The sequence below is a fragment of the Crocuta crocuta genome, unplaced genomic scaffold (genome assembly GCF_008692635.1).
Source record: "Crocuta crocuta isolate KB4526 unplaced genomic scaffold, BGI_CrCroc_1.0 scaffold139, whole genome shotgun sequence".
Classification (NCBI taxonomy): Eukaryota; Metazoa; Chordata; class Mammalia; order Carnivora; family Hyaenidae; genus Crocuta; species Crocuta crocuta.
Window position 1 is genome coordinate 10,954,373 of NW_027533258.1, and position 11,844 is coordinate 10,966,216.

Below are 11,844 nucleotides of genomic sequence, written 5' to 3' on the forward strand. Positions count from 1 at the left end.
CCTCCATCAGAGTCTGAGATCTGCTGTCCCTCCCAAGGACAGCTCTTGCGGTTAAGTGACTTGCATATGCAGATGATCACAAGACAATAACCATTCAGAGAATGTCCGGACTCTTCCCTCAAGAGGTGAATCATGAGACACATTTCATCTTTTAACTCCTCTGGGATGATCTGTGGACTGGCTGTTCTTGCCGCAACCATAACAGCTAGCGGTCAGCGTTGCCAGCCAGCTCGCCCGACCACTAGACCGCTGCCCTGAATCATGGCCAGTTCCGCTCCATCCCGCTTTCAGACGACCCTGAGCCTCAGCCACTAGGTCTAAGTTTGCACGCCCATTCGCTGATCCCTCTGTAATTAAAAATACCAGGTAATAGTTTGCTGATCAAGAAATAGCATTTGTTCAGCACCCACGGGCCAAGCCCTGTACTAGACACTGGTGGATACGAAACGTTAAGACCTGGACCCTGCCCTTAAGTAGCTTATGTTCTCATGAGGGAAACGAGACACATACACTTGTACCAGCTAGAACAGTACAAGACGGTGTATAAGTTGGTGTAAGAGCACGTCACACAGACATGAAGCTTTGTAGGGATTCAAAGAAAGACCACGGAGTCGGCCTTAGGGTCAAGATTCCTTGAGAAGCCAGCAACGGGGCCAGGCCTTGAAGAGCCTTAGGTCCCGATGGGTAGAAACGGGGACAAGGTTCAGAGGGAGACAAACACTGTGCCTTTGATACGGGCGCTACGAAGTCACCGTGGATTTCTGAGCAGAGAAGGGGCTTGTGCAAACATAAAATGCGCCAGTAGCTCGGGGGACTGTCCCACAGCACTGAGACCCCTGGCGGGATCCTGCCCGGTGACGCGGGTGGCACTCACCTGTCAGACGCAGGCTGTCAGGGAGACATGACAATTCCAGGGAGCCCCTTACCACACAGCTCAGTTGTTTCCTCGTTTCCACAGACTCCACACAGCGAGGGCTTCGCTGCCAGGATCCGGGACTCGGGTGCCCCTGCTTAGAGACCACAGGAAAGGATGAAAGATCCCAGGACCCACGCGGGTGACGGGAAAAGAACGAGTGGAAGAGGGAAGTGAACAGAAATCCACAGTGAAGCAAACACCCCCAAAACGCATAGAAAATGATTCTCCTAGGCAGATGCAATTTGACGTGTTTCTTTTAAATGAACGGGCACCGTATTTCTACCGCAACAACAAACTGTGACTTATCAGATGTGCTTTTCGGCGTTACTGGTAGAATCCAGGAGTCCCTTTAATTGTATGTGTGTTGGGTAAATTGGGCACAAAATCCCATGTGCTGTATATCAATTCTCATATTCGGTTGACAAGCATTACAAAAAGCAGGGTGTTCTGTAAGAATCAAGGCGGAGAGGAAAGCTGGAGAAGTGAGACTCTTCCTTATGCCCAGGCAAGCAGGGATCGGTGACAATGTCAGTGACTGGCGTCACCACTGCCCAGGATGCAGGCGAGGGGCGCGGACCGGCATCCTGGGAATTCTCATCCCAGAACAAGCACGGAAAGGAAAATCCCGCAGCGGGGTTAGGCCACAGACTCAAAATCTGTTTCCCCATCACTAATATGTACGGACATTCCCTACCACAGTGAACCGTGAATAGATCCTAGGACTAAAGTTTTATCACAAAAGCTCCGGGAACTGGAGAATTCAAAATTCAAGCTTTCTTGAACGAAGACAAGACATGATGAAATTTAAGAATCCTGTAAGGGCTGTACATTGTAAGACTGGCATTTCAAGATTTTTCTTAAATCACTTAGGGAAAAAAGCAGTCCTATTAACCCACATTCCATAAAATTGCAACAACCATAGAGTTACTGGCAAGCGGTGTGCAGGACACGTATATAAAATCCCATCGCTTGCTCCTGTTCTGTGTAGAGAGGTCACTACTACTTCACCATCTGAAAACCTCCACCGGGAGGGTCTGTCCGTTTCATCTGAAGCTCATGTTCATCTCTCGGAGGAAATCTCACTCCAGGAAAGAGCTACTACTGGGGTACCTGGGTGGCTCAGTCGGTTAAACGTTCAACTCTTAAAAAATTTTTTGGATGTTTACTTATTTTTGAAAGACAGAGAGGGAGACACAGAATCTGAAACAGGCTCCAGGCGCTGAGCTGTCAGCACAGAGCCCAACGCGGGACTCGAACCCACGAGCCCTGAGATCATGACCTGAGCTAAAGTCAGACGCTCAACCAACTGAGCCCCCCAAGCGCCCCCTACATGCTGTGTTTTCAAAGTATTTGCATTGGTCTCTTTCCTAGGCGTGTCCGTGTCGTTCCTCTGGGCTCTCTCAACAGCTTAGACCGGGTGAGTCCAATCCCCTGGGGCCCAGGGAAATGAATGTTCTGGACAGGATTTTATGCACTCACAGGCATTAAGGGTCTGCTCCTCTGGACCCTGAGTTCTGCCTGACTGCGAAGGTCAACCAGCCACATGGCTCTGAAAAGCTACTCGGCCCTTCACGAAGCAGGACAGCATTAGCCAGGTGCAGAGCGGTGGACCCCCGCCTGACGGGCGCCTGGTCATCTGCCGCGAGTCAACACCCCAGGCCTCAGAAACATCTTTCTGTTGCTTCCCGAAAGGGCGGCCGTGACAGGTGTTTGCCTGGCTATTTCTTGATGGAGAAACGCAAGCGGAGTAAATACGATGCCACGTGAGCCGCGGCCAACTCTCCGCAGCTGAATTCCTGCTGCTACGAGAGCCCCCCTTCCGCTCGTCTGACCACGTGCGGTCCTGCAGAAACCCGGACGGGGAGCGCTACCTGCACAACGGAACCACATCTTCCCGATGGGCCCGTGCCGCGCGCGCCGACCACGGCTCCAGCCACGCGTACCCGCCACACGCTTCCCACGTTGGGACGGACTCCCGGCGAATGCTGCGCAGACCCGGGACGAGCCTGGGAGGAGCCCGCACGGCAGCTGGAGCACCTCTTGATTTAGAAGGTCGCACACAAACGCTCTGATTCAGTGAGACAGAGATGGAATTCGGTTTTATTTTGTCCTCTCTGAAACCTCCGTCCACACCATGGCCTCTTCTAGCAGAGAGGAGGAGGGAAAGCTGTGCTCGCGCCACACACTCCAGCCTCACGTACTTGCTCGTGAGCGGCGGCCGGGGTCTGCGCCTCCAGGGGTCGGGCTCCGAGGAGTCACGCTCTGGGGGCCGGCGTGGCGAGGAGCCGCTGGCCGCCTGTCCCCAGCGCCCTCTGTCCGCTAGTGTACCATTTCGTAAAGTGCTTCTGGAGTTCAAATCTGCCAAGCCGTCGAAAGTGTCCACACTTTTGCAACACAAAGGATAAAGAACCCCGCCGGGCATGTCACCGAGTCCTTCCCGCCGGCTCTCGTCGATGGCACCGCGGCTCTAACCACCCAGGCGCTGGCCCTCGCCCCACGCGAAGCCTCCCGGCCGGTCCTCGGGCAGCGGGTTGTAATTGGGGTCCTCATCTGGAGTATCAAAAACAGCTTTCCTGAAAGACAGGCAACAGATGCCACTTAGTCCCAGAGGCCCGGCCGGTCCCGTCCGGCAGGGTGACAGGGCTCCCACGGGGCCTCCGGCCACGGACAAACGCCTCCGCCCGCCACACCAGCACTTCTCACCTGGTGGAAGTTTTCACAGTGATTTCACATTTACGTTAACTTCTACTCCCTGGACCTCTTTTTTTGTTTTAACTACAAAAGCAGTAAGTGCTAATTATAAAGGAAACAGGAAATATATATAAATATCCTCAATTTTCAGAATCACGGTTAATATTTTCATTGTTCTTTCAGAACTTTTACATACGCGCTTTTACAAAAATTAGATCACACGCTGTTTTATAACCTGATTTTCACTACATTTACATGAATGTCTCCCCACAACTAGGGTATCACCCAGGGACAGACAGACGGACGGATGGATAAACAAAACCACAACGGAACATTATTCAGCCTTAAAAAGAAATTCTGATCCCTGCTACAATGTGGACCGACGCGGAGAACATGGTGTTCCATGAAACAAGCCCGTCACAGGGGACAAACTCTGCATGACTCCACGCTTACAAGGAACCTGCGGCTCAGAGCATGAGCTCCCAGGTCCTGGGTTCGAGACCCCCATCGGACTCCGTGCTGACAGTTCGGAGCCTGGAGCTGCTTCAGATTCTCTGTCTCCCTCTCTCTCTGACCCTCCCCCACTCATGCTCTATCTCTCTCACTCACTCTCTCAGAAATAAAAATTAAAAAAAAAGGAATTAACATTAAGGCAGCATCCACTATTTCATACTTCTGAGTACACTTACACACAGGTGACAAAATTAGAAATGTATCTGGGAACTTCTACTTTATATCAGAGTCAGAAAAAGGCATCTATAGGGGCGCCCGGGTGGCTTAGTCGGTTAAGCGTCCGACTTTCACTTAGGACATGATCTCGCGGTTCGTGGGTTCGAGCCCCGCGTCGGGCTCTGTGCTGACTGCCAGCTCAGAGCCTGGAGCCTGTTTCAGAGTCTGTGACTCCCTCTCTCTCTGACCCTCCCCTGCTCACGCTGTCTCTCTCTCTCTCTCTCCTAGAAATAAATTAAAAAAAAAAAAAGAAAAAGGCATCTACATTTTAACGTGAACTCCTTTAATCCTTACAGATTAACAAAAAAATAAGAATTCTTACAAATTAACAATAAAAGCAAACATCCAGCAATAGAAAAATATAGAGCTGAAAAGGCCATTCCAGAAGAAAATTCAAATGGCCAACAAACACGGAAAGGTTCGCCTTCCTAATAAAAAGGAAGCACATTCAAAACCGAGACCCTTCTCCTTCCCGACCACGAGTGGGACAGAACCAAGCAGGCGTCCACGCGAGGAAGCAGAGCCGCGGGCACAGGGAGCCCAGAGCCCACCTGGGGTGGGGGCCCGCGGGNCGCCGGGGTCCAGGCTGCAGAGGACGCTCCCCGTGACACCGCGGCCCCCACGGGACGGGCGGGTGAACAGGGCCTCACCTGGGGCTGAGAGCACAGCCACGCAAGGCGGGTCACCTGCGGGGCTCACTCATATGAGTGAACAGGAATCCGGTTCCTCAGCGTCCATGCGGACAGGGAACCGCGGGGAAGAACGGCGGAGTCACAGGGCGGAAGCCACTCGGCACAAAAGGGATTGTTTGCTTCCTGACACGTGCAGCGACGGAGGTGATGAAGAACACGGCCCCGTGACTGGAAGCGGCCACACACGCGAGGCCACTCGGGAGGGCACCAGTGCTCACCTCTGCCCGCCCTCACGCACGCACGTTCTAATCAGTAAGCTTTTCACAAAGCATGAAAACAAGCCAACACNGCACCCCCTCCGGCCCATCCCCGCCCCGGGACCACAGACCCCGCTCCCGCACACCCCGGGGAACCCCTCCGGCCCGTCCCCGGGCCCTTCAGCCGCAGCCGGGGGCTCCATCTGCAAACACGGACTGTCCTCAGTACCACCGGGAGCCCCATAAGAACACAGATGGCAGATCCCACCCCCCCTCACCAGCCAGAACACGCAACCCCGTGGTAAATACTCACAAGATAGACGGTGTTTTCAGAATTCTGATCCCACCAGGCTGATTGGGAAACACGTCTTCCAAGAAAAAGTAGATGTGTCCGACTGCAATGCCTAGAATCCCCGAGAAACGAGCAATGAGGGGGAGGGCCCACCAACACAGGCCGCGTGCGTTTCGGAAGAAAGGTCAGGACAGTTACTAAACATCAAAAAACTCGGTATCTGTGGCGGTCTCTGCGCACGTCGCCACAGGGCGGCCCCGCACGCGGGAGGCGCGGCCGCACAGCCCACAGGGGCAGCGGCTGCTGGGGCTCACGCGAGACGGCAGCGAAGGCGGCGCTCGCCTACCCAAGAGGTCTACGATGATGGAGTTGCCCAGCAGCAGCGAGAAGCCCATGAGCACCCAGGGCAGGAAGGGCGCCTGGAAGTTGAGGAGGCCGAAGAAGTTCATGCGCACGTACGGGTTCCTCCGGCTCCACACGTACACGAGCATTATGGTGAAGGCCTGGCCCAGGAACACCAAGCTCACGAACAGGCCGAAGAGCTGGCGGGCGGCGTCAAGGAACAGGCCAACGTCAGAGGCGAGACAGGGAAGGCCGAGCGCCGGGACAGAGGGTGGGGCTCTGGAGGTTTGCGTCAGGAACGCCAACAGCAGTTACAGCTTTCGAGGGGGGAACAGAGCCTGAAAGTAATTACCCAGAGCGACCAGGGAAAATCTGTCCAGGCCATAACCTCTCGAGGGTAGCTGCCTCAAATTAATATTCTGTGTCCGTGGAGTTCTCGGCTATTTGGAAATTACATTAATTCCTTGGTTAATAATTACATTAAACATCACTCACCATTGGCGCCTTGAAGAGGCGAGGAGAGCCAAATGGAGTAAAATCACCTTGTCAGACAGGACAACGTTCAAGGCTGTTATATCCGTGACAATAGTTTTCTTTTGTTTTGTTTAAAATAATAACTTATCAGGGCACCTGGAGGCTCATTCTGTTGAGCGTCTGACTTCAGCACAGGTCACGATCTCACGGTTCATGAGTTTGAGCCCCGCGTCGGGCTCTGTGCTGACAGCTCGGAGCCTGGAGCTGCTTCAGATTCTGTGTCTCCCTCTCTCTCTGCCCCTCCCCCACTCGCACTCTGTCTTTTTAAATTTTTTTTTATTTTTGAGAGACAGAACATGAGCAAAGGAAGGGCAGAGAGAGGGGGAGACACAGAATCTGAAACAGGCTCCAGGCTCTGAGCTGTTGGCACAGGACCCAACGCGGGGCTCAAACTCACGAACCGCTAGATCATGACCTGAGCCTGAGGTCGGCTTAACCGACTGAGCCACAGGCGCCCCATGTGTCTCTTCTTCAAAAATAAACATTAAAAAAAATTTTTTTAATTAAAAATAATTTATCAGCTTGGGTACTCTCCAATAAATGTCTCAGCAACTTAGCTTAAAAACATACATGTCGACAAGAATATAGCTAATGTGTTTAACAGTAACCCACCTAGGTTAAAAGTCCCCCGCCGGGCACACCGGAGAAAAGCATCCCTGTCCGACCTCTAGGCTCAGAGAGTGGTTACAGAAAGGACGCTGTAAAACAGAGAGCGGGACCCTGGAGCTAAAGTCTGGAGGCCCAGCTCCATCTGTCGGCTCAGCTCACTAGATGAGCAGCGGAGAGCTTTAGGAAGACACAGCGTGCCCTTCGATTGTCTCCTGTGTTCGCTCTACTCATTGAAGGATACAGTCATTAAGAATCCACCAAAAAGGAACATAAATACAAAATCTGCCGTCCGGCCTCGGAAAGAGCCTTCTTCTAGCATTCGACAGTAACGGTACCTTAGGGTTCCAGGTTAAGAAAATGTTAAGCGCACAGATGTGAGGAAGTAAAATCGGCGTATCCCTTCAGTCCACGTGGGCTCCTGGCTACGGGTAACCAGCCACGGCTGCGTTTCCGTGAGAACGTTCACGAGGGGCGGCGTGCTTACTTCCCTTCCTAGCAGGCCTCGCGGGTGGGTGAAGGCCAGCTCCACGTTTTACACGAGCTGCTCCCTATTGGGGAGCGAGGCCGACGCCCCAGGAACATGCCTGCGGCTATCCGACCCGTTCCAATCAGCCCCGTCCTTCCCGCGCCACGAGGGGCTCGAGCCTTGCCTTTTCACAGCCTGACCTGGAGGAATGCCCGGCCAGAAGACCTGTGTGAGCATCTACTTCTCCAGGCCGGGCAGACGCAGTCCCTAAAGGGGCACTAGGGTGGAAAATGTAACGATCAGATGCCAGCCAGAGTAACAGATCCCACCCTGGGCAGGGATCCCCTCACCGCCACGAGGCCCTCTGTGTCCACAGGTGAGCTGAACTAAGTACCCTCCAAGCCAGAGGGCCCCGTGGAGGAGGGACGCCCTGCTCAGGGGCCATGGTGACCACATGAGCACGGCATGCCTCGGCCTCTTTCAACAACCGGAACGTGGCGGGCTGGGCAGACACAGGGCACCATCTATTCGGCCAGCAGGACCCAGGGAGCCCTCACATCCGCCCCCCGTCCCGCACCCACTCCCACACCTGCAGCAAACTCCGGCAGCTGCTCCCGCATCTGGGTGCCTGCTGATGGCACGTGTCAGTGCATCGCCACTACTCTCCCCTTCTCTCCCCTCCCCCCCCATCCGATCTGTAAGTGACCGATGGCCAGGAGTGGAATCGCTTGTGGTTACACACCTCACGCCAGAACGGGGACTGACAGACCCCCTCAAAACACGGTTTTCTATCCAATTACCCCGTGTACCCCTGAGCCAGGACCCAGAAGTTACAGCTAAGGTGGTAACAAAAACAACAGCATTAATAGCGTTAACTTGTCTTCCCTAAGTCAACCGGAAATTTTCATGCTAACCCCCACTTAATAAAGGATACAGAAAAATCATGTTAAATAAAAAGTTGAATCCAACCGGACCAAAAAATAAGAAATTGGTGATTAGCCTCCATATCTGTTAAAAGAAAAAAAAAAATCAGGAGAAAGGCTCGGTAAGTGAAATATACCAGGAAACATTTCCATATTAAGACCAAAGAGAGATCCTAGGTCTGCAATGGTTGAAAGGCCACAAATAAGCGATACCACGATCTGAGCCAAAAAGCGGGGCACACACGATCCAACACGGGGTTTTGTGCTTCGAGGTGGGGGTGCCTGGAAGACATCACTTGGCCCCTGAAATCTGCAGGGACAACAGGACAGAAAACTCGAGACCGTCNGACTCCCTCTCTCTCGGACCCTCCCCTGCTCACGCTGTCTCTCTCTCTCTCTCCTAGAAATAAATAATTTAAAAAAAAAAAAAAAGCCCGTCCCACATGGTCAGGCAAATTATGGAAAAAGCTGGGTGGAAAGTCAACGTTATCTGCAGGACAGAGAAGAGTGCTTTCGTGCGTGACGTGTCTGATGAGCAGCCTCGAGAGGCGGGGGAGAAACTCCTCGGATCTAAAATAACCCCGCCGAGAGATGTTTCCTTCTCCGGGTCGGTGAGGACTGTCCAGAGGACACACACTCCAGTTCTGGGCTGAGTAAACGGACAACTCCCCATAAGTAAAGACCGGAAGTTCTCATAATGACAGTCTAATGGGCAGGAACAAGGACACTAGTTTTCACTGGAAACTTCACTTCCTGCCCAGCCACACCCACAACCGGGACAACTGCTCACAGCAGAGAGAGCGTCACATTCTACAATGTTTCCGTGGGGTCTATAATCTCCTGGGAGTGACAGCTGGTACGCCTGTCCCCAGGTCACACGCGAGGACACAGCGAGACTCCGCACTTTCCAATGGCTTGCCCAGGGGGGCTGGGCCAGGGAGACTCTGAGTCGGGCCTGGAAGCCCCAACCCCAATGCAGAGAATGGTGTCATGGAGAGTGTCACCCCAGGCTAGACCAGCGGAGCACATGAACGAAGCACTGCCCGGATGGAGCCCTGGCTCCCAGCAAAGGCCAGGTGAGCAGGGAAGGGGGACGGCAGGGACAGGGGTCCACAGGCCTGCTTTGTGCACCATTAAATTCTTCAGGATTGGAAACAAAGTTGAAATAATTCTGCATACGACCTGCATCCAGGATCTTAGAGTCCCCAATTCAGCCAGGAGACAAGCCTATAAGTAGGTGCAAGCCCGAGGCAAGGGATGAAAATATTCACAGACGCCTGGAGCATGTAGTGCACAAAACCCCCGAGGGATCACAGATGCTAGAGTATTTAGTACACTGGACACCTGAGTGTTTACAGACACCCTGAGGACACAGAGGAGGGTGAATCTCAGTGGACACACAAAGCTGGGAACGGAAAGGCAAGCTGGGGTTCGATGGGTGTAAAGTGACTAACGCCCATGTGCAGAAGGGGAACAGCACGTGTAGAGGCAGAATTACTGAGTCCTGGGTCCTTCTCCCACTCCGACCACAGGCCACGTGACCATCCTGGAGCAGGAAAGCACACCTCTCAGCATTTTAGCTACTGGAGAACCATCTGCCAGTCTAAAGAACTGGCATGCTGTTTAAGGAGCCGGTCTTTCGGACTTTGTGACTATCACCTGATCCCCGGAAGAAGGATCAATTCACTCAGAGAGGTGGGCTCCAGAACTGGACCACGGGGATGGCCTGGAGGTGGGGAGTGGACAAAACAGGGCATCTCGTGAGGCTCTCCCTGAGCAGAGACCGCCAGTCTCCCTCAAACTACAATATGAACTCGAACCAGAAATGTCTAAATACAGAAACTGGACACATCAACTCAAAACCACTCGGGGAACTACGAGTAAAATACAGATTTTCAGTTCCTACCCTTGGGGATTCCGATTTTGATACATGATGAGGTGCCTGAAAATCTCTCCCAAGTTCCTGAGGTGATTCTGAAGCCCAATCGGGCTTTTCCCGGGCTTTATTACCCCCCCAATAAGACTTAAAATAACAGGGGCGCCTGGGTGGCTTAGTCGGTTAAGCGTCCGACTTTCACTTAGGTCATGATCTCGCGGTTCGTGGGTTCGAGCCCCGCGTCGGGCTCTGTGCTGACTGCCAGCTCAGAGCCTGGAGCCTGTTTCAGTCTGTGACTCCCTCTCTCTCTCTGACCCTCCCCTGCTCACGCTGTCTCTCTCTCTCCTAGAAATAAATAAAACATTTAAAAAAAAAAAAAGACTTAAAATAATATTCCCGCCGAATTCTTTTCGGATAGTACATGGCAATATCTGCTACTTAAAAGCACAATAAACAAGTTTAAAACACTGAAACGTTACTTGTGGTTGTGATGCGTGACTTACTTGAAAGTGTTTAAAGATTAATTCAGGATTGAAGTACAACTGAAAAGGTGTGATCAATTCCAACTGCTGAAAGAGAAAGAGAGCGTCTTAAAGCAAATCCATCAAGAAAGAAAACATCTACAACAAAAGACGAGGAGGTCTAGCAACTTCCAACTCCCAGGCGCTCTGGCTCCATCCCTTAAGGCTTTCTTACGGCGGGAGGAAGAGGCTGCTAAAAACTTCTGCAGCAGTGGCACAGTTCTTTGTATCCCTCGCACCTAACGCAAGGATACGACTTGGTTTTACGTTGCAGTAGTTGAGGCTGACATGCAGGCAAAGGCGGCAGGCGGTGGCATCTCAGACACAGGGCACGTGGGAGCACCTGGCCACCACCTGAAACTGCTGTGCACGGCAACACTCAACTCACTCGCAACAACCGAGACTGAAGACTCTGCGACCGTCGGGGCCGGGTGCCTCCCGACAATCCCCACGTCCGGACTCCCGTTATTTCAAGACTTCCCCCTCTCGACAGCTTCCACTTTTCTCTCCTCCACGTCCAAGTTTCTTCCCGAGGGGGCCTTCTTGACCACCAGCCACCACGTTACCGCCTGCTCGTCGCCTGAGTTCTGAGACTCGTGTTCCACGGTGGGCGGCTCCCGCAGCCGCGACCCGCTACAGCTCCAGCCTTCCTGTCTCAGGAACTGACCAGCAGCCCTGATCCTCAACCCCTCGTGGAGCAGCACCCCCTCCTCGGGTCACTGGACAGGCGCCCCCGGGGCCCCAAAGTGAGCACCGTACGCCCTCCACCCACCCCTGAGCCCAGCCCCTCTGGGCTTCCCCGAGGCCCAGACGCCAGTCTCCCGAGGCCCCGCTCGCATCCAGCACGGAGAGCGAGAAGCGGGCGCTGCAGCTGCTCACCACAGCGGCGGTGGTGAGGACGCAGGCGGTGGTGTAGGCGCGGCTGACCGGTGGGATCTGCAGGTACTCCAGCCGGAGGCTCTGGTACGCCATCTTCCCCACCCCCGCCTGCCCCCCCACTTCCCCTTCCGCCAGTCAACCCCGGCGGCGGGGCGGGACCGGAGTGGGCTGCCGCCC

The 11,844-nt window shown here is 53.7% G+C and overlaps 1 protein-coding gene across 3 annotated transcripts; it reads right to left on the minus strand.

The window, feature by feature from the left end:
- Window positions 1-2,996: 2,996 nt before the first annotated feature.
- DERL2 (derlin 2) lies at window positions 2,997-11,803 on the minus strand. Of its 3 annotated transcripts, none has more exons than XM_077746594.1 (7): window positions 11,668-11,789; window positions 10,771-10,833; window positions 8,403-8,476; window positions 7,244-7,337; window positions 5,864-6,059; window positions 5,539-5,629; window positions 2,997-3,489 (listed from the first exon to the last, which is right to left on the minus strand). In XM_077746594.1, the coding sequence occupies exons 1-7, from the start codon at window positions 11,758-11,760 to the stop codon at window positions 3,384-3,386; spliced, it is 717 nt and encodes a 238-aa protein (XP_077602720.1). In that variant the 5' UTR covers window positions 11,761-11,789; the 3' UTR covers window positions 2,997-3,383. The 3 variants fall into 3 exon arrangements, with proteins under 3 accessions (XP_077602720.1, XP_077602719.1, XP_077602721.1); XM_077746593.1 differs by having other exon boundaries at window positions 10,771-10,836; XM_077746595.1 differs by lacking the exons at window positions 2,997-3,489; window positions 5,864-6,059; window positions 7,244-7,337; window positions 8,403-8,476 and having other exon boundaries at window positions 10,771-10,836; window positions 11,668-11,803.
- Between the last annotated feature and the right edge of the window lie 41 nt (window positions 11,804-11,844).

Bases quoted from the DNA above. Each gene is read 5' to 3' on its own strand.
- DERL2 (XM_077746593.1), bottom strand. From the start codon at position 11,760: ATGGCGTACCAGAGCCTCCGGCTGGAGTACCTGCAGATCCCACCGGTC. The intron at 7,338-8,402 runs GTATCCTTTATT...TGGAACCCTAAG, and splicing joins TTATTTAACATGATTTTTCT to GTACCGTTACTGTCGAATGC. The intron at 3,490-5,538 runs GTGAGTATTTAC...CCTGTCTTTCAG, and splicing joins CTGAAAACACCGTCTATCTT to GAAAGCTGTTTTTGATACTC.